General features: G+C 42.5%; 1 protein-coding gene across 1 annotated transcript in view; it reads left to right on the top strand.

The window, feature by feature from the left end:
- Window positions 1–6,504, top strand: part of LOC144668782 (CMP-N-acetylneuraminate-beta-galactosamide-alpha-2,3-sialyltransferase 4-like) — a 162,971-nt gene extending 156,467 nt beyond the window's left edge. The window contains exon 12 of the mRNA XM_078531120.1: window positions 5,931–6,504. Coding sequence (XP_078387246.1) covers window positions 5,931–6,011 — 81 coding nt within the window. The 3' untranslated portion in view covers window positions 6,012–6,504. The remainder of the gene's footprint in view (window positions 1–5,930) is intronic.
- The last annotated feature ends 13,038 nt before the right edge of the window (window positions 6,505–19,542 follow it).

Below are 19,542 nucleotides of genomic sequence, written 5' to 3'. Positions count from 1 at the left end.
ACAGGCTGGTCAGGTTGGCTGATCAGTGGCAAATGGAATTCAATCCGGATAAGTGTGAGGTGATGCACTTGGGCAGGACAAACAAGGCACGGGAATACACAATGGATGGTAGGACTCTGGGAAGTACCGAGGGTCAGAGCGACCTTGGTGTGCATGTTCACTGGTCCCTTAAGGTAGCGGGACAGGGAGATAAGATAGTTAAGAAGGCATATGGGATACTTGCCTTTATTAGCCAAGGCATAGGATATAAGAGCAGGGAGATTATGCAGGAACTGTATAAAACGCTGGTTAGGCCACAGCTAGAGGATTGCATGCAGTTCTGGAGTCTGCATTATAGGAAGGATGTGATTGCACTAGAGAGAGCGCAGAGGAGATTTACAAGGATGTTTTAGTTACGAGGAGAGATTGGATAGACTGGGGTTATTTTCCCTGGAGCAGAGGAGATTGAGGGGGGACATGATTGTGGTGTATAAAATTATGAGGGGCATGGGTAAGGTAGACAGGAAGGAACTTTTGCCCTTGGTGGAGGGATCAATAACCAGGGGGCATGGATTTAAGGTAAGTGGCAGGAGGTTTAGAGGGGATGTGAGAGAGAATTTTTTCACCCAGAGGGTGGTGGGAATCTGGAACTCACTGCCTGAAAGGGTGGTGGAGGCAGAAACCCTCATAACATTTAAGAAGTATTTGAATGTGCACTTGCGATGCCATGGCATACAAGGCCTAGTGCTGGAAAATGGGATTAGAATAGTTAGGTACTTGTTTGACCAGCCCAGACTCGATGGGCCGAATGGTCTTTTTCTGTTCTGTGGACAACATTCTCCCGCCGTCGGGGGGGGGGGGCTGTGCAGGAGCAGGTGTGGGCGGGCGGGTTCCTGATCGCCACCATTTTACGTGGCCGGGCGAATTAAGGTCCGCCCAGTGTGACATCCGCCAGGAAGCGCTATGCGCTCCCTATGTGGGCGGGGGCCATTCCCTGAGCTGGGAGTGCGCTCTTTCCCTGACAAAACCTGACAACATTTAAGGATCAAAAACCCTAGAGAATGCACACAAGGTCCAGGTTTCTATTGTGCAGTTGGCCAGCAGACATGACAGTGAATAGTTGGGTGTGGAGGTAAGAAGAACTTAGATGAGGATTTCAGTGGCTGTTAGGCTGAGGGAAGAGCAGAAATGGAAGTAAATGTTTTTTCTGATGAAGTGGTACAGGGTCAAAAGCTCCGCTCAAGGTCAAACAGTATGTTGAGGATGTGAACACCCTATTTCAGCCTGAGACAGCGACCGAAGTGGACGATGGAGTCAGTGACAGGGCGTGGACTTTTTGATGAAGGAAGAACATGGTGACATTGGTCCATCCATCGTTGCAAGGATGGTTCCACTTCAGAGGTGGTAGTGCCGGAAAGGAAGCAGGATGACAGCATTGCTGGAAAGGTGCACTGTGACTGCAGTGTGTACCATATACAAGGCATAGTGTGTAGTGAAAGGGTGTTCATCATAGCAAGGGTTAATGTGGGACTGGGGAAACAGTATCACCCACATTATGATGTAGAGAGAGTCTAGCAGAAGCCAGCATAGTGATAGTAACTAATCAGAGGGCCATGTCTTGGAGATATATTTAATTATATGTTACCGATGAACACAATGTTCAACCATACAGGCCTCTGAGCCACTTAGTGAGACACTGAACAAGCCCTTACAAAATGGTGGCAGTGAATGAAAGAACCCAGAACCCAAAGAAGCTGGTAAAGGACCCGGAATCTGAAAAACTAAAGGAAGAGCACCCTGACCTGACTGTAGTGCACCTGAACTGAAGACCCAGCTGGTGATGGCTTCAAGAGAAGCTCCATTGCAGACATGGGGGCTGAAGGGCAGAACTTAAATGCACAGTGCATCTAAAGGACTGCACCAGAACATGTGGCAAGCCATTGTGGGGTCCCATTGATTGCCGAATCAAAGGACCAAGCAAAGGTGAGCAAAAGTTCAGTCCTAAGTTTGAACTAGCCTTTACAAGTCTTCAGGCTCTTTACCAGCCAGAGTAGTCCGTTTTGATAATCATCACTGTCAGCCCGGGTTCAGAGTTGGTGTCATACCATGTGGCGGCCTAGCTCCATGAGAAAAAAAGCAAAATTTGAAACCTCAACCAAAGCTGGGGATCATCTCAGTCACCTTAAAAAAAAACTCCAAAAACTTTCTAAAGGGTCTAAACTTGTGACTTAAAGAATTGCTGCCGCTTGGAGCCCGCCAAAACCTGACAAGCACAGGAATGAACATTGAAAAGTCTGTTACTGCAGCACCATCTTTAAAAGTACAACAGCATTTGAAGCTGTACTCCCCTGTGCTGTAAGTAAAACAAGTCATGGATAATAAATCAACTCTCCCAGGTCAATTTGAGCTAAATGCAAGGGCCAGACCAGATGCAAAACTGGGCATCTTGGAGAAGAACATTTTTTAACTTACTGGAGTACATCAGGATTAAGTAGGACATCAGAGTAAGTCCAAGTTAATGTGTTTTTATCCTTGTTTGGTGAACCTGCTGATGAGATAATCCTAATGCAAGGCATTGATGAATCCTTAGCTGGCTTTAGTGAAATATTAGAAGCATTTGACAAGTATTTTCGTCTTCACGTTGTGGAGCATGCAGAACTTAAAAAGAGGGATAGAACACTCCAAATAAAGTGGCACAAGGGCTCAAGGCAATAAACAAGCAAACCACACGATGGTGGCAAACCATGTCAGTACAATGAAGTGAACAAGCCAAAGAGTTTAGAGCAGAGGAAGGAGGAGGCTGAGAATCAGCTGGAAGTCTTAGAAACAGATATTTTTCAAATGGCCGACCGATTACCCAAACTGCACCAGCAGGTGGCAGGGCTGAGCCAGCTAGCTCTGGTTGAAGGGAAAGTCGTGGACCGTTCCAAGCTGCAAGCTGATATTGAAGCCTTGAGTCGCACAATTACAGAACTGAAACAAGGTAAACCTTTGCCGTAGGCAGACCTGGCTAACAGTGAAACTAAAATGAAGGACAAAGACAAAGCTCTGCTGCAGACAGAGAAGGAAAAGACAGAAATAAGGTCAGGAAATGTAAATCTGACTCTGGAGGTCCAAGAACTAGAAAGAAAGGCACTGGATGCCTCAAACTTACTGAGAACCCTTGAGTTGTTGAAAAATGATATGGTTGAAAAGTAAATCAAGAACCTAGAATGTCAGGGAAAAGCTGAACAGTTGCAGGAGAAAGTAGAAGCTCTCACAAAGGAGTGTGAAGAGTCTCAGAAAAAATAGAAGTAAAATTACAGATGTGAGTTTGAAGGATAGCACACAGGAATTAGGCCCTTCAAAGGAAAAACTGTTCAGTGTAGAGAACCAACTTTTATGTAAGGAGGATGAGTTTGCCAATGAAAAGCAAGACCTGACAAGAACACAGGAAGTAGAACACTCAAAAAGAGTGCTTGAAATGCCTAAATGATAACCTTGTAGAATAAACTCAACAAAGGTCGATCTTCAATTGGAACTTGATGAAATTCAAGCATCGGAAATCTCTATTAAGTATCATGAAAAATGCCTGGAACAGAAAAAGGAATTACTGATGAATCAGAAAAGATGGTTGAATGCAGAAGTAAAAGCCAAAAATGATTAAATTCTTGAACTTCGATCCAATTGAAGACCGTGAAAGATAGGTTGTGTAGTATGGAAGAGCAAATCCAGATTTTAAAAGCAGAAAACGAAAATTCTAGGGCACAGACTGAGGATCTAATGAACAAATTGAACGAGGCTAAGGAGCAGCCAGTGACCATGGAAGAAAGGTTCTGAAAGGAGCTGAATGTCCAGGTGAAGTTGTTAAGCTTGTACGGGTCGAGTGTCCTTTTTCCGAAATCCCTGGGGCCGATTGCCTTTCGGTATTTGGATAGTTTTGGTTTTCAGATATGTAGTTAAGATGGATAAGCAGTGACTTGTGGACTCCTAGCTAATATTGAGGAGTTGGAGGAAAGGTTTTATGTCCCTCAATGGTATGTCAAACAGCTTGTGAAGCAAGGGAAAGCAGCCTCTGGCAGACCAGAGTTGGCATTCATACCTGTACTCCCAAAGACTTGCTGATTCCGTTTGATTCTCGGGGGCAGCGTTTATTCGGTTGAACTTCATTGCCATGACAGGGTTTGGGTCAGAAGCAAAGACTCTCACAGTAGCTATTATCAAAATAAGGCAAACAGCTAGACTTCCAGCACTAAAAATTGGGTGAGGTTCGCGTCGGCTCGAGTCGTGTTGGCTCGGGTCAGGGACTTCCTGCGCTAAAGGTCGATGAAGTTCAAAAAAAGAGTTGTTTTTGGATGTGTTGGGGTTTTCAGATTGACGGATAAAGGAGACTCAACTTGTATAAGGATTCAACAGATTAACTGAAGCAAAAACAACTGAACTCACCAGCATGGTTGCTGAGCTGAATGAAAAGATTAATAAACTTAAAAAAAAAATTGGAAAATAAGAGAGTGAACAAATATTTGGGTGAAATTCTGAAACAAGTGGAAATGAAGGTTCCATTTTTGAAACGTCAACTTCCAGGAAGAACATGGCGGACCCCACGGAAAGAGAAAACCCAAGTCCACTCCACAAATGAATGGAGCAAACATTCCCTCTGGAAGGAATAGGACAAACTCATAGCGTCCGATCAAAGCAGATGGGTTGTCGATAAAGAGAAACACAACTCTGAGGAGCATAAAAAGCGAATCAGATGGAGATACCCAAGTATCAGAAAAACAGAATACTACAATTTCAACTGCAAACCAACACAATCTGCCCAAAGCAACTGAGACCACTCCTCCAAACATGACAAAAACAAGATCTGGACGAGTAGTCAAGTCTCCGGACCATTTGACTTTATAAAATCAGAGACCTGGGGTGGGGGGGTGAAGGGGTAGCATGGTAAGATTGTTTTGTAAATATGTTTGGTTAAAAACTTTGGGGGAGGTGTTGTATAAGGGTGTTTGGCATAATAAGGGTTTATGTGGGACTGGGGAAACAGTACATTATGATATAGATGGTCTAGCAGAAGCCAGTATGGAGTTAGGACCTAGTCAGGGCTATCCCTTAGAGATGTATATAGTTATGTGTTACCAATAAACACTTAATGTTCAACCACTGAACAAACCCTTACAACACATTGCAGAAACTCACCAAGGTCATTTGATAATATCTCCCGAACTCACGACTTCAACCAGCTAGAAGAACAAGGGCAGCAGATGCATGGAAACATCACCACTGCAATTTCCTCTCCAAGCGACACACCATCCTGACTTGGAACAATATTGCTGTTCTTTCACTGTCGCTGGGTCAAAATCCTGGAACTACCTTCCCAACAGCACCGTGGGTGTATCTACACCACATGGACGGCAGCAGTTCAAGAAAGCGGCTCACCACCACCTTCTCAAGGGCACTTAGGGATGGGAAATAAATGCTGGCCTGGCCAGCGATGCTCACATCCCCTGAAGGAATAAAAGTAAATTATTTATCTGTAAAACTCTGGCAGTCATCATCTCAAAGGCAAATGGTGATTCCTAACTCACTTTAACCTCCTGTGTCTTATGTACTTCTTCCATGCCAACCTTTTAAAGCCAGTTTAAAAATGTATCTTGAATCTTTTTTTTGCGCACAGTCTGCTCTGGTGTAGTTCTGGTAAATCTCCTCTTCAACCTCTTTAATGCCTTCACATCCTTCTGAAAATATGTTGTCCAAAATGCCTCACAATATTCCAGCTAAGGACTAATCAGTAATTTATAAAGTTTTAGTTTCTCATCGCTGCTTTATTTTCTCAGCCAGGAACATGAGCTTTTATTCCTCTGATTCCCGAAGGTATCTGGACTCTGGTTGTCTTGGTTACTCTTCAGTCTTTGTGTCACTTGTACTTTGAAGTTATGGCCAACTTAATCATTCTGATTCCTTTTGCTTTTCAGAATTCTGTGCACAACGTCACCCATGAACACCAGTTTTTGAAGAAGCTAAAGAATGCTGGAGTTATCAAATATCTCACTTAACCACAGTAATTCTATTTATATTTGTGAGATGATTGGCTTTTAACAAATCTGCTGGGAATTGAGATTTTTCTTGTATCTATACCCTCTCCTCCAACACTGTCAGAATTCCACTACAGCATGTCACTCTTTCCCACCCTGCTCATCCCTGTTTCTATCTTTGTCTGGTGGAGGTTGTCTTGATTTTTAAGCAACAATTGCTGATAGCTGTCACATCACTGAAACAAACTTTATGAATTCCATATTTTGTTAATTTAATTTAAATTCCACCAGCTGCCATGGAAGGATTTGAACCCATGTCCCCAGGGTATTAGCCTGGGACTCTGCATTACCAGTCTCATGACATTATCACCACATTACTATCTCTCCTATGAACACACAAGAGCAACACGTGTGCAAGAAAGAACTGCCTTTCAAGGAGAGGAGACAGAACATTTGATTCTGAACATTCATGGAACAACACTTTGGGAAAAATTCTCCCCCCGTCGTGGGGGGTGGGGGAGGGGGGAAGTGTGGGAGTGGGCGCGAGCGGGAGCACTTCCGATCGGCGCCTCTGATTCGGGGCACGCCACCATTTTACATGGGTGGGCCAGTTAAGGCCCGCACAATGTGACATCTGGCAGGAAACGCTGTGCGCTCCCTGTGCGGGCTGTGGGGCGGGGGGGGGGGGGGGGGGGATTCTCTCAGCCGGGAGTGCGCTCTTTCGTGATCTCAGGGAGATCAGTGCAAGAGCGCACTGATCTCCCTGAGGCTAAGTGCTGCCTCAGGGAGATTGGCTAGGAATTAAAATTTTTAATAGAAATGATTAAAAAATTCCCTGCCATGGACATGAGTTAGGACATGTCCATAACTTTTATTGAAAGATTTGATCAAAATTTAAATACCCTCATGAAACCTCATGTGGATGAGGTTCCAGGCTTTTTCTTAAGCCTGCCAGGGCTCCCGGCCTGCCCGCCAACCCTAAGAGGTTGGATGGGCAGGTCCATTAATTACCTTAATTAGTTTTTCAATGGCCTCAAAAGGCCATTGACAGGTCGGCGGGCGCACAGCTGACTCGGCTGCGCCCCCGCCGACCAGAAAATGGAAATGGCGCGGGGCGATGTCGGGAGTTCCAACCGACGTTATCCCGCGTCATTTTACGCGTCAGCAAGCGGGCCCCGCCCCCGCTCGCCGACCGGAAGATCCTGCCCTTAATGTTGAAGGTTAACAATAACTTCACACAGTAAAAGGTGGAAAATAATTCTCCGTAAGTTAAACAATTGACCTCTGCTTATTAGAAACTCCAATGTTTCTTTAACCTTCAGAAGGAAGGAATATGAAAGAATATTTCCTGACTCTCAGGCATCCAAAGAAACCTGTGCTCATTACAATTGGAAAAGAAGTGATTTGCATTTGAAATAAAAAGAAAGAAATGGCTGGAAACAAAATGACACTGAGTAGCCCGGTTATGAGAGGATCGTGGAATGGCTGAGTGGCTGCAGAAATTGGCCTTATGATTGTTTTTTAATGTTCCAGTTCAGTTTTACCAATGGCATTGCTCATTCAGAGAACATTGTGTCACTGGGAAAAGATCAGCAGTGTCCAGAAAAATTAAAAAAAAATGCGCTTTGATGTGCAAGTGATTGATGAATGGAAAAGCTGTCAGTTCTGTCCCAGGAAGTTAGTGGAAAATGAGCTGATCTTAGCCCATTGACACCTACTCCAGGGGAAGATGACTGATTTACATACAGGTTTACATACACCTTTAAATGAAGATTTCTTAGCTGCAACAGGCTAAATGGCCTGCGCTGATGTTAGAAACAATCTGTAATTCATAGGCAAACAAGCATGTACTCCAGTAGATGAAAGTTTCACGCAATGCCTCCATCTCAGATGAAAGCATATTTAAAAACTTGGTGATTTGAGATTGTTTGCAGTACATTTGGAATTTTTTTCTCTGAAGAATCAGTTGCTGATGGATAAACAAATGAAGGAACGGCTGGAACTGAAGATTGAGCCCTGTGTGAAACTGCAGGCTCTACCTCTTGATCCTAAACCAACTTATGTCAAGGCATTTGTGGTAAACATGTGAACTTTTTCTATTCAGAAGATTGTTCTCCAAGCAGATTGCAGAAAGGGAGAGATCCATTTTGGGACTCATTGTTTCTCCAACATGGCTCTGTTGCCAGGATTACTCCTCCATTAGTCGCTTTTCATGTTTTCATCCACCTGCCCCCACCCAGGTTATTATGAAGCTGGTGGATGTTGATCATTCTTCTCTGAATCCCTGTTTGAAATGGGCACAGGAAAGGCAGCTGGACTTAGGTATAGTGAAATTTTCACATCTTGAAGAACCAAGCATTGAGGTCAGTGGTTGGGAGCATTACCACATCAATAGCATTACATGTATATAGCAAATAGCACTAACTCTCTGAATGTAAGTAGTCAGTCAGAGATTAAGAAAAGTAAATATTACATGTAATATATTGTGATATTTAATGTGTTTTTTAAAGGGGGTCTCTTGACAGATAGAGCAATGGGTCCCCTGCACTGGAGGATGGTATGTATTGAATTTGGCCTGTCTCAGCCTACTTTCTCCAGTGCTGTCCAGCGCCCAGCACAGTGAAAACAGCACAAAACTGTCCTGTATTTAATACTAATTGGCAATTTCACTCAGGCAGGCCAGAGGCTGGCTGATGTGGGAAGTGGGGAAAATTTTCCAAATGTTACATGGTGCATTAAAGAGCACTCTACTGACTTTTGGATGAGGAATATATTTAGGGCAAGCATTGAAAGGACTCTCTGCAACCTCGTCGAACCCTTACAGAACTCTGTGTTGCTCCATTTTGGGACTGATGCATCTTCCATTCCCTTCTCCCCACTGTTGGTGACCATGCCTTGAGCCTTCTCGGCCCTAAGCTCCACAATCCCCTCAATAAACTGCCCTCACTTTCATTAAGATCCTCATTAAAACTTACTTCTTTGATCAACTTTTCAGTCACTGGTCATAATTGTTTCTTATGAGGCTTAGTGTCAAATTTTGGGAAGTGCCTTGGAATGTTTTATTACGTTAAAGGCACTATGTGAATGCAAGTTATTGTTTTTGTGTTCTTTTTGTGCACACAGCACATTCTTGCTGCATGGGTTGAATCTGAAATCTGTAATACAGCCTGAATGTACTATTGAAAATACCTATTAAAAAACACTTGACCTGGTTCACTTTGAATTACACTTGACATCGTCCAGATCTTACAATCTCAACATTTTCATCCAAGAAACAGCTTGGGTAGAAATCAGGGCCGTTAATGTCAGCAAACTTGAAATTGGCAGACAAAGCCAAAGAATTCTGGAGAGTGCTAATTGCTTGCAATTATTTTTTAAATGCAATTTGTTATGGACAGGAGGGGAATCCATTTGAACAGCCCTACTTTTTCTCTCTCTACTTCCGTCTGTAAACAGAAAGTTTTTTTGATTTCTGATTTTCCTTTTATAAATGGTGGTATGTTTTACCCAACCCTTCAATTTGGAGTGGTCCAATCCTATCCTTTATTAATAACCCCATAGCAAGCTCAAGATAAGGTAAAATAAGAGGGTTGGTTTATTTTAACACACACACACACACACACACACACGCTCAACGTGGGAAGGGGTTTTGCAACATCCACCCCTTTTTGCACACATACAATAAAAGAGGGATGAGGAAAAGAAATGGGTCCAGGGCAAGGCCAAAATAAAAATAATAGCTATGGTTTCACATGAGTCCAGAATCAAAAATCCAATGGGGTATTCCTTCAGAGTCTAGCAGCTGAAACTGCTGTGGGGTGATCCGTCTTTCCAGAAGCAATGACTTCTCTGATGGGAGATGAATGAGCCTTACAGGCACAGATACAGGAGTTCTCATGTTCCAGTAGTTCACCTTGTAGAAGATGGCCAGGCACTTTACCTGGACAGAGCTCTTTCTGCTGCTATCTGTTAGATGGTAAAATGGTAGACTGCCTGGGTTCAGTTCCTCACGGCAATATTACAGGTTCTAGCAGCTTTCGAGAGGCCGTGTGACATACTTTTTCTCCTGGATCTTAGTCAAAGGATGTATTTTCCCAGGTCTGGAATCTTGATAGAGGAGCCAGGGTCCCTTTTGTCCTTTGCAGACATACCGTCTCCACTGGCCAGAGCTCTGCCTTAGAAATGCAAAGGGAGTTGGTGCATATCTTTGGAATTTGATTGCCAGCTATCACAGAGGGCATTAGCACCTCCTTAAAGATAACAAGGTCCCAGCTGGTTTCTGAAGGTTAGAAATTCTGGTATGAGTCATGGCTAGCCAGGGTAAAGCCTTGTCCATTTTAAAAATTAAAGTAATTTTTGTATATATATATATATATATATATATTCTTTTCCTTCTTGTCTTCTGGCCGGGACAGACTGCTGATGTGAAAGCCATTCTCAATAAGTTAGCTTGTGCCAAGTAGTTAGAATTTTCATTTTATAAAGGGATTATAGTAGATATATTTGTAATAAATTAACAAAAACCTCTTATTTATATATTCAAAGTTAAAAAATGTAATTACATATATGCATATATTTATATATATATAAATGTATATATATCCCTCAATTATTTTTCTTACCTCCTCGCAAAATTCATTGAACTTAGGCAGACACAACCTTCCCTTAACAAATCCATGCTGACTGTTCTTAATTAATTTGTGCCTTTCTAAATGAAGTTATATGCTATTTCTCAGAATTTAATCCAATAATTTTCCCGCAGCAGAGGTTAGGTCAACTGGTCAGTTATTACTCAGTCTATTCTTCTCTCTCTTTAGACAATGGCAAACATGAAAACACAAAAAAATAAGAGGCTCATAGTGTAGGGGGTAATTTAGTAACATAGATAAATGATTGGTTAGCTAACAAGAGAGTAGATGTGAATGGGTCTCAACTATTTACAACCTATATCAAGGATTTGGATGAAGGAACCGAATGGATGGTAGCTAAATTTGATGACGATATCAAGGGAAAATAAGTTGTCAAGTGGAGGGAAAGAATCCACAAAGAGATATGGACAAATTAAGTGAGTGCAAAAAAATTTGGTAGAAGGAATATAATGTAGGAAAATGTTCACTTTGCCAGGAAGAATAGAAAAGCAGGATACTATTTAAATGGAGAGAGATTGCAGAGCTTGGTGGTACAGGAGGATCTGGGTGTCCTGGTACATTAATCATAAAAAAGTCAATATGCAGGTACAGCAAATGATTAGAAAGGCATATTGGCATTTATTGAAATAGGAATGAGATATAAAAATAAGGAAGTTTTACTGCAGCTGCACAGAGCCTTAGTGAGACCACATCTGGAGTACCGTGTACAGTTTTGGTCTCCATATCTAAAAAAAGACATAATTGTGTTAAAAGCAGCTCAAAGAAAGTTCATTTGACTCATTCAAGGGATGAAGGTGTTATCCTATGAAGAAAGTTTGAACAAATTGGGCCTATACCCATTGGAGTTTAGAATAATTGGAGATGATCTTATTGAAACATTTAAGATCCTGAGGGGACTTGGTAGGGTGGACCCAGGGAGGCTGTTTCCTCTTGTGGGAGAGACTATAACTAGGGGACACAGTTTAAGAATAAGAGGTCTCCCATTTCAGATGGAGATGAGGATGTTTTTTTCCTCTCAGTGCGTTGTTAGTCTGGAATTCTCTTCCCCAGAAAGCAGTGGATGCTGAATTTATTCAAGGCAGAGTTAGATTTGTGATAGACAAGGGAGTCAAGGGTTATGGAGTGCGGACAGGAAAGTGGAGTTCAGACCACAATCAGATCAGCCATGATCTTTATGGAATGGAGGAGCAGCCTTGAAGGGCTGAATGACCCACTCCTGCTCATATGTCCTATGTTCCTTTGTTCCTACTAGCAGTCCTGCACTCCTCTGGCACCATGATCTGTAGTCAGAGAGGGTCATAAAATGAGGGGCGGAGCCTCCACTATTTCTTCCCAAGCTTCTCTTAACACCCTGGGAACTTATCTGATTTGAATGATCATAAACAACATAATATTTGCTCTCTTGCTATGTTTATCCAAATATTTCTCACTCCTCCTCCTTAACTACAATGTCTGCATTGTCCCCCTCTTTTTTGAAGATTATTGCAAAGTATTCAACAAGCACCAGGTCTACATCTTCCAACTCCATATGTACCTTTTTGGTCTTCAATAGACACTACTCTCTCCTTGGTTATCCTCATGCTTTTCACGTATTTCTAAAACGTCTATTGGTTTTCCTGATTTTACTTGCCAATGTTTTTTCATGCCCACTCCCAATACCAGTGCACTGACTCAATACCCTGTTGAACTGCTTGCCCATGGTTTTTGTCCGGTGTGTGTATGAGGGTCTGCAGGTGCAGATCGGGCCTCTGTGCTTGATGGTCTCAGCACTGTGACTTCAAACCTAAAATGCGATAATTCAGGTAGTTCAAAATAAAAACCCTTCGTGAAGGTAAACTTGACATGTCAGCCGCAATGGGATCTTCTCTTGCACACGTTGCAGTTCTTGTCATTTACCTGATTCAGAGGTGCCAGCTGTGGCTCAGCTGTGAGTTCAGTTCCCACTCCAGAGACTTCCAAGATAGTTTGGTAGATCAGTTTCTCAAGGAACCACTGAGGGAACAGGTTATTTTACATCCAATTTAATTGGCAATGAGACAGGGTTAATTAATAATGTTGCAGTAAAGCAGCCTCTTGGGAATAGTAGCCATGATGTAATAGGATTTTCTATGGAGTTTGAGAGTGATTTAGTTAAATTTGAAATTAGGGTCTTAAAGTAAACGATGTCGGTATGAAGGGTGGCTAAAGTAGATTGGGAAACTAGGTTAAATATATGATGGTAGTTAAGCTGAGGTAAATGGTGGTGGTGTAGTGGTAACACTGAACTAGTAATTGCATAGACCCAGGCTAATGCTCTGGGGACATGGGGTTGAATCCCACCCTGGCAGCTGGTGGAATTTGAATTTAGTTAATGAAATCTGGAATATAAAGATAGTCTCAGTGGTAGTGGCCATGAAACTATCACTGATTGTTGTAAAAGCCCATCTGGTTCACTAATGTTCTTTAGGGAAGAAAATCTACCATGCTTACCCGGTCTGGCCTACATGTGACTCTAGACCCACAGCAATGTGGTTGATGCTTAACTGCCCTCTGAAATGACCTCAAGGACAATTAGGGATGGGCAACAAATGCTGGCCTTGCCAGTGATGCCCACATCCTGTGGATTAAAAAAAAATTATACATTTCCATAAGGAATCAAAACCCCACACAGATTCTAGAACAGTTCCCATAGATTGGAAGGTAGCAACCTTAACACCATAAACAAAAGGAGGGAAAGACAAAATAGGGAGCTATAGCCAGGCAGGCATCGGGTCTTGGTAAGATTGTTCGAATTTGGCAGAGCTTAAATAGGAAAGTCTATCTGCTGTGTAGTTTAAAAAGGAACAGGAATTAAATAGCAAAGTATGGAGTTAAGAACAGAAAATAAATAGCAGAGTTTAGAGTGAGACCCCACTTCAAGCAGAACTTTGCAGATAAGACAATTCATTACTGCTGAAGTTAAATAACTGCAGACTGAGCTGAGAAGAAGAATCTATCCAATAACAGCTGGAAGAAACCTGTAAGAAAGCTTTCTTCACTGCTTTCTTTCACTTTGGAAATCCTGCAACCATTTTCCTGCCTAAAATCATGGACAAACTTTGAGCTAAACCTAAGATAATCAGAAAGAGCTCAACAGCACCACCATTGCAATCAAGCAACAATTTATGACTAGCTAAGGCAGTGGCCACAAAAGTATTGCAACTCAGAGCTAAATTCACTCCAAAAGAGCTGGAGGAAACTTGCATAACTGTTAAAAGCTTCAGATAGCATTAAAAATCCTGCAACAAGCTGAAAGATGACCACAAAATTTCCAACACTCACTTGGAAAGCAACGGATCTCCTATCTAAATTGGCTTTATTCTGACAACTCAATGAGTTGTGTTTTCTGGACCTCAATATTTCTCAATCAGATAAACAAGCCACAAAAATTAAACTTGCCCATTGGCAATTAAGGCCTCCTCAGACTGACCATGTCAGATCTGTCTGACAACCATCTTAAGAATCCAGAAAAAGAAAACACCCGAAGATCAATTATGAGTGAAGGTCAACGTCAGAGTACACCATCTAGAATTCATGTCTCTTAGGCAGCAATCAACAGAGATCATTGAGTAGATGCAGAGATAAGACGCGTGAGTGTGAATTCACGGCAGCTGAGCTGGTTGACTGAATAATATAGCTTGTGATAGAATCTACCCCAAAGGAAGCATTCCAAAAAGACCTCTTGGACCAACCCAAACGTTACACCATGGAAAAACCTACTACAAAGCAGGTGCACATATGGAGTCATACGAATGAGTAGACAGAGTCTACAGGCTATGTGTAATTTGTCCACCTTTGGCACGATAACCATCCCTGGTAAGCCTAGTGCATAATGCAGGCTGCACGTAACTGAAAAATACCCCCAATTTTTAAGGCTACATGCAGGACATGTGGCACCAGAAGACATTGGAAGCACCATTGCAGAAAGAAAAGGCTGGAATTACATGGTTCAATGTCATGAGAAATCACAAACAGAGGCCAGACAGGTACAACATTCTAACCAACCAAGACCCCGGGACAGGCAGTCAACAGCACCTAGCACCTAACATCACAGGAGAAACATAAGTTAATCAGTCTTGAGAAACTGCTGTTAGGGAGTGTCATCCAGTAGCTGAGAATTAGAAAAGGACATTCTTTTTAAAAGAGGGGGCTACTTACATTTAAGCAAGAAACACAAGCAATAGGGAAATAAAGTTAAGTTGAGGCCAGGTAAAATAAAGTTGCGTAAGTAAACCAAAGTAAAATAAAGATAACACAAGGGAAGTAATTTGAAGCCATGGCAGGACAGCTCGGTCGTGTGGAATGGGTGTCTTGTAAAAGGTGGGAAGTCTTGGACACTACTGGTATCCTAGACAACCACATGTGCAGGAGGTGTCACCAGCTGCAGAACCTTAAGCTCCGGGTCTCGGAGTCACACTTGCAAGTGAGTGTAGGAATGGGAGAATTGAGCAACTAAACACATGGCTGGAAAGCTGGTGTAGGAGGGATGGCATCAGATTTCTGAGGCATTGGGACCGGTTCTGGGGAAGGTGCGACCTGTACAAGTTGGATGGTCTACACCTGAACAAGAGCGAGATGAACATCCTGGCAAGGAAAGTTACTAGTTCTGTTGTGGGGTGTTTAAACTAGATTGGCAGGGGAATGGGAACCTGAGGGCAAATTCAGAGCAGAGAATGGGAAATGGAGAAGTAGTGAGTGACTCTGAAAGACTGAAGCAGCACAGGTTAAAAAGTGTACAGCACAGGAATTTGGCAGTGTTAAAATCTATATGTGTAAATGCAAGGAGCATAGTAAATAAAGCCAATGAGCTGAGGACACAGATAGACACATGGCAGCATAATATCATCGCTATAGCGGAAACTTGGCTTAAGGAGGGGCAAAAATGGCAGGTCAACATCCCTGGATATAGAGTTTTCAGGTAGGATAGGGAGGGCCATAAAAAAGGTGGGAGTGTAGCATTATTGGTTAAAGGATCAATTACAGCTCTGAGGAGGGATGATATATGAAATGAAGCATCAAATGAGGCCATATGGGTTGAGCTCAGAAATAAAAAGGGGCAGCCAACTACTAGGAATGTATTATATACCCCAAATAGTGGAAGGGAGTTAGAAGAGCAATTATGTAGACAGATTTCTGAGTGCAAAAACAATAGGGCAGTAATAGTTGGTGACTTCAACTACCCTAATATCTATTGGGATATGAACAATGTAATTGGCACAAAAGATGCAAAATTCTTGAACTGCATTCAAGAGATATTTTTTAGCTAGCAAGTAACAAGCCCAATGAGATGGTGCACAATTCTAGATTTAGTCTTACGAAATGAAGCTGGGCAAGTGGATGAAGTAGCAGTGGGGACCATTTTGGAGATAGCGACCATAATATAATTAGATTTTGCATCATTAAGGAAAAGGACAAAGATAGAACAGGAGTAAAAGCTCTAAATTGGGGGAAGACAAAGCTGCGAGGTGAGTTGGCGAGAGTGGACTGGATACAGCTATTAGAAGGAAAAACTGTGTCGAGTCAGTCAAAGGTGAGATTCTATGGCCGTACTGTAGACATGTCCCCACAAAGAAAAAGGCTGGTACTGCCAAATCTAGAGCCCCCTGGTTATCCAGAAGCATACAGGCCAAGATAAAGCAGAAAAGAAAGCTTATGACCGTCACAAAAGACTGAATACCGTAGAAAGCCTAGAGGAGCACAGAAAGCAGAGGGTTGAAGTGAAAATGGAAATTAGGAAAGCAAAGAGAGGATACAAAAAAATATTGGCAGATAAAATCAAAGAAAATGCTAAGGTGTTTTATACCAGTGCATTAAGAGCAAGAGAATAACTAAGGGAAAGGTAGGGCCTATCAGAGACGTACATGGTAACTTGTGTGTTGATGCAGAAAATGTGGGGTTCTCAATGAGTACTTTGTCTCTGTCTTCACTAAGGGGAGGGATAATGCAGACATTCTAGTAAAGAGGAGTGTGAAATATTAGACACATAAGCATAGTGAGAGAGGACGTACCAGAGGGACTGGCATCTTTGAAGGTGAATAAATCATCAGGGGCAGGTGGGTTGTATCTCAGGCTTTTGAAGGAAGCCAAGAAGGAAATAACAGATACTCAGGATCATTTTCCAATTCTCACTTGACCTAGAGGGTTGGAGGCCTGCGAATGTTGTACCATTATTTAAAAAGTGTGCGAGGAATATGTCAGAAAATTATAGGCCAGTCAGTCTGACTTTGGTGGTGGTAAAATTGTTGGAAACAATTCTGAGAGACAGGATAAACTGCATGGCATGGATTAGAAAAGCATAGAATGATCATGGAGCCAGCATGTTTTTGTTAGAGGAAGATCGTGTCTTACTAACTTAATAGAATTTTTTGAGGAAGTAACAAGGAGGATTGATGAGGGTAATGCAGTGGATGTTATCTACATGGATTTCAGCAAGGAATTTGACAAGATCCCATATGGCAGACTAGTCAGGAAAGTGAGATCCCATGGGATATAAGGGAAAGCGGCGAGTTGGATCCAAAATTGGCTCAGTGACAGGAGACAAAGAGTAATGGTCAAAGGATGTTTTGGTGAATAGAACATGTTTTCCAGTGGTGTTCCACAGGGCTGGAAGTTGGGGCTCTTGCTGTTTGTTGTATATATTAATGATTTAGACTTAAATGTGGGAGGCATGATTGGGAAATTTGCAGATGACACAAAAATTGGCCGTGTTGTTGATAGTGAAGAGGATAGCTGTCAACTCCAGAATGATATCAATGATTTGGTTGAGTGGGTGGAGAAGTGACAAATGGTATTCGATCCAGAAAAGTGTGAGGTAATGCATTTAAGGAGGGCAAACAAAGCAAGGGAATACTCAATAAAAATATTGAGAGGTGTTGAGGAAGTCAGAGACCTTGGAGTGCATGTCCACAGGTCCTTGAAAGTGGCAGGACAGGTGGACAAGGTGGTCAAGAATGCATATGGAATGCTTTCCTTTATTGGGCGAGGTATTGAATACAAAAGCAGGGATGTAGTGATGAAACTGTATAAAACCCTGGATAGGCCACAGCTGGAATTTTGTGTACAGTTCTGGTCACCACATTTACAGGAAGGACATAATTGCTTTGCAGAGAGTGCAGAGGAGATTTACAAGAATGTTACCGGGGCTTGAAAATTGCAGCTTTGAGGAGAGATTGGATAGGCTAGGGTTGTTTTCCTTAGAACAGTGGAAGTTAAGGGGTGGCCTAATTGAGGTGTACAAAATTATGAGGGGCCTAGATAGGGTAGACAGGAAAGGCTTGTTTCCCCTAGCTGAGGGGTCAATTACCAGGGGGCATAGATTTAAGGTGATAGGTAGAAGGATTGGAGGGGACAGGAGGAAAAACCTTTTCACCGAGAGGGTGGTGGGCATCTGGAATTCACTGTCTAAGTTAGTGGCTGAGGCTGAAATGCTCAGCTCATTTAGAAGGTACCTGGATCTGCATCTGAAGTGCTGTAACCTGCAAGGCTATGGACCAGGTGCTGGAAAGTAGGATTAAAATGAGTGGCTAATTTCTTTTTCTCTTTTTTGGCTAATGTAGACACGATGGGCTGAATGGCCTTTTTTTGCACCATAACTTTTCTAAGGTTCTATAACGCCCAACTGAAGGCACATGTAAAAGTTGAGGGGTCTTAACAGGGTGGTTGTGGAAAGGATATTTCCTGTTGTGGGAGAATCTAGAACTAGGAGTCACTGTTTAAAAATAAGGGGTCACCCATTTAAGATGGAGATGAGGAGAGTTTTTTTCTCTCAGAGGGTTGTGGGTATTTAGAACGCTCTTCCAAAAAAGGTGGTAGAAGCAGATTCTTTGAATAGATCGATTCTTGATAAGCAAGGGGGTGAAGGGTTAAAGGGATAGGTGGAAATGTTGAGGTTACAATCAGATTAGCCATAGTCTTATTAAATGCGGAGCAGCTTTGAGAAGCCGAGTGGCCTACTCTTGTCCCTAATTCGAATGTTTATGTATTCATATGCACATGGAATCCAGCAGAAATTGTCAGCGTGTGCCCAGAACCAAGATCGTACGAACACCAAATGGTATGACAGTGTGATGAAACAGATGTCAAATCAGAACAATACCACAATCACACACACACCAAATGATCCTTGTGCAAATACAATGTGGTCTAAGATGCAACAAACAATCTGAAAGCATACAGCTGGAGAGAGATGCAGTGGTTGCTGTCGAGGTTCATCCCGAGCAGTTCTGTGACACAGGACTCTGTGCTCTACGGGCTGTTCCCAGGGACACACACCGAGACAAACATCGACTGCAGCTGGAGGATCATCAACTCGGTGAAAGACGCGCTTTGGTCTGCCCGAAACTTGTTGGTCTTCCAGCACAAAGAGTTGTCCCCGACCGATTGTTGCGGACTGGCACAATCCAAAGTCCAGGACTACGTGCTGAGGGACGCACTAAAGCTTGGGGCAGCTGCCGCAAAGGCGCAATGGGGAAGGGTCGCTGTCTAAGACCTTTCTACCACAGCGCACCGAGAGACTGGGAACTGTTTAGAGCCCCTCGGGCTGTACAGATCAAAATGAAAGGCTGTAAATGATTGTAATATTGTTTGTACTGATGCACCTGGTGATACATTTTGTAAAAGTTTAACCTGGATTGTACCCTTGTAATGTTGTTTTTGAAATGGTTTTGAATGTGATTGAAGATTTTTTATGAATAAAGTATATTTTTACAAAAAAAAAAAAAACAATCTGAAAGCATACAGCAGCCTCCAGCAAAGATCAACATAACTAAGCCCAGATGGATAAGCAAACCACTGATACATTTCAGGGACCTGTAAATTTATGGCTCTGTGTTAAAGAATATTCAGACACAATGTCATTTTCCTTCATTGTTATGCAAATTGTTTGA

This window comes from Cetorhinus maximus, chromosome 2, assembly GCF_964194155.1.
Source record: "Cetorhinus maximus chromosome 2, sCetMax3.hap1.1, whole genome shotgun sequence".
NCBI classification, from domain to species: domain Eukaryota; kingdom Metazoa; phylum Chordata; class Chondrichthyes; order Lamniformes; family Cetorhinidae; genus Cetorhinus; species Cetorhinus maximus.
Note: the sequence above shows the minus strand (reverse complement) of the source record. Positions and strands in the feature narration are given on the sequence as shown.